Genomic DNA, 2,495 nt, shown 5'->3' with positions numbered 1-2,495 from the left:
AGCTAACCTTTAAGCTAGATGAACTTCGTGATGAACATCAAGCCCAAGAGGAAGAGAAAAGTATGATTGGAAACAAAAAGGCAGCATTGGAAGAAACACAGACAAGAGATGTCGCTAGCGTAGCATCCATTGACCAGAAAAGGAAGACCCTTGAAAATAGTTTCCTGCGAGTGATCAATGGCGAGTGATCCTGATGAAGTCATGAATTTCTAATCCTTTTTTAGACCATATTGTATGAATTTTGACTTGTTATTTTTTTATTTGGATGAACTTTTCTTATTCATGTTTCTTGTGTTTTTTTTACTACAGCAATTGGTAAACAAATTGAATAAATTTATTAGTTGTGACTGAACTTGAATTTATAATTTATTCAAGCTATATACATACCCAAATAGGATCAAGTCAAATGTAGTTCATTACAAGAACACAATTTTTTTTGTACAATGAAAAATTTAAAAATAAAGAACTTTAGGTGTAAAAACGCTTTAAAAATTTTCCATTGATAGGTTCGATTTGCAATCCATCTTTGTCGACGATCTTGTACGCTCCATTAGTGAATGCATGAGTAACAAGAAATGGACCGTCCCATTTAGGTTGGAACTTGTCCCCTGTTTTTCTTGTGATTATGATTGGCCTGCGCACGAAAGTACCAGATCTCCAACTTGAAATGATCTTGGTTGCACCTTTTTGTTGAAAGACTTGGCCATTCGAGCTTGATAGCACTCTAGATGCATTTTTTCTTCTAACCTCTTCTCATCCAAAGCTTCTAGCTCTTCCAATCGAAGGTGGGCATTTTCTTCAGTTGTCAAACCTTCTTGGATAGCAATTCGAAGTGATGGGATTTGATACCCCAGAGGAAGTATAGATTCTACTCCATATACTAGGGCATAAGGAGTGGTTTGTGTTGGAGTCCGATAAGTAGTTCGATAAGCCCATAAGACTTCACCGATTTTCTCATGCCAATCTCTTTTTGATTTGGAGACAACCTTTTTTAGTAGACTGCATAGTGTTTTGTTGAACGCCTCTGCTAATCCGTTAGCTGCCGTATTGTACATGGACGAGTTATACTGTTTGAACCCAAACTTAGCACATAAATTGTTTACGTGGCTATTGCAGAATGTTTTTCCATTATCAGTTATGATATGCCGGGGAACACCATATCGATAAATGATTTGGATATGAATGAAATCTGCAACATTTTTTTCTTTACTTTCTTCAATGGTACGGCTTCGGCCCACTCGGAGAAATAGTCAGTCCTGACGAGGATGTATACGTACCCTACTGAAGACTTGGGAGTTATAGGTCCAATTACATCAAGACCACATGCATCAAACGGTAATGAAGCTACTGTCGGATGTAATGGTTCCAGAGGTTGATAGATGAAATTAGCATGGACTTGGCAAGCTTCACATTTTCTTTCATAGTCCATGGAGTTTTGTACCATATTTGGCTAGTAATATCCCATCCTCTTTATTCGAAAATGGAGTTTAGGTCCAGATTGATGGGCACCATAAATTCCAGAGTGGGCTTCTTCCACGACCTGTGTTGCTTCATCATTACTTAGGAATCGAAGAAAAACTCTATCAAATGATCGTTAGTATTCCCTTATAAAAGATAAAGCGAGAGGCGCGCCTTTTGATTTCAGTTTTTCATCGTGGATTATCTGGTAGCTTTTGATATTGAAGGAAATCAATTATTGGCTATCTCCAATCTTCTCTTTCTTCATCTTCAATTACTTCAAAACTATTATTTTCTTCCAAATTACTGGGTAGCAATAACGGAAGTACCCATCTTTGAGCAATTGATATGGAGTGAGAGAAATGTTCATCTGACCTAGCTAAAATAGCGGCCAAATTAGCTAAGGCATCAGCTTTCCTGTTTTCACTTCTTGGGACGAATTTAATTTTTATTGAATCAAATCGTCTCATAAGCATTGATTAGGTCTGAATTACGGACTTCATACTCAACTAAAAGTTGGTTGATTATCAATTTAGAATATCCAAAGACTTCCAACTGGTGGATATCCATATCTAATGCTGCTTCTAAGCCAAGGATAGGGGCTTGATATTCTGCCACATTGTTTGACCATTTCTCTGTTAAGACAAAAGAGTAGGGCTTGATTAGATCATGTGGAGTGACAAAGACTACTCCTGCTTCGGCACCATAGCTTAGGGCTACCGTGATGTTATGACTTCGGTAAATAGAACTTCTTCATCAGGAAGATCTTCTTGAAGTTCCCATTCCTCTGGAATTGGGTGGTCAGCTAGGAAATCTACCAATGCTTGTCCTTTAATGGCCTTTTTGTGGAATGAATTTGATATCGAACTTAGACAATAGTAGTGCCCATTTTCCAATCCTGCCAGAGAGAATTGGCCTAGACATTATGTACTTCAATGGATCAATCTTTGAAACAAGATTGATCGTGTGTGATAGCATATAATGTCTCAACTTTTTAGCTGCAAAGATTAATGCAAGGCACATTTTTTCAATAGGTG

General features: G+C 37.6%; 1 protein-coding gene across 1 annotated transcript; it reads right to left on the bottom strand.

Annotated features, from left to right (window-relative positions):
* Nucleotides 1-623: 623 nt before the first annotated feature.
* LOC111390951 lies at nt 624-1,934 on the bottom strand. The gene is made up of 2 exons (XM_023016085.1): nt 1,766-1,934; nt 624-1,189 (listed from the first exon to the last, which is right to left on the bottom strand). Exons 1-2 carry the CDS (start codon nt 1,932-1,934, stop codon nt 624-626), a joined length of 735 nt encoding a protein of 244 aa, XP_022871853.1.
* Nucleotides 1,935-2,495: the final 561 nt, after the last annotated feature.

The sequence above is a fragment of the Olea europaea genome, unplaced genomic scaffold (genome assembly GCF_002742605.1).
Source record: "Olea europaea var. sylvestris unplaced genomic scaffold, O_europaea_v1 scaffold732, whole genome shotgun sequence".
NCBI lineage: Eukaryota > Viridiplantae > Streptophyta > Magnoliopsida > Lamiales > Oleaceae > Olea > Olea europaea.
The sequence above is the reverse complement of the archived record's forward strand: the minus strand, read 5'-3'. Positions and strand labels throughout refer to the sequence as shown.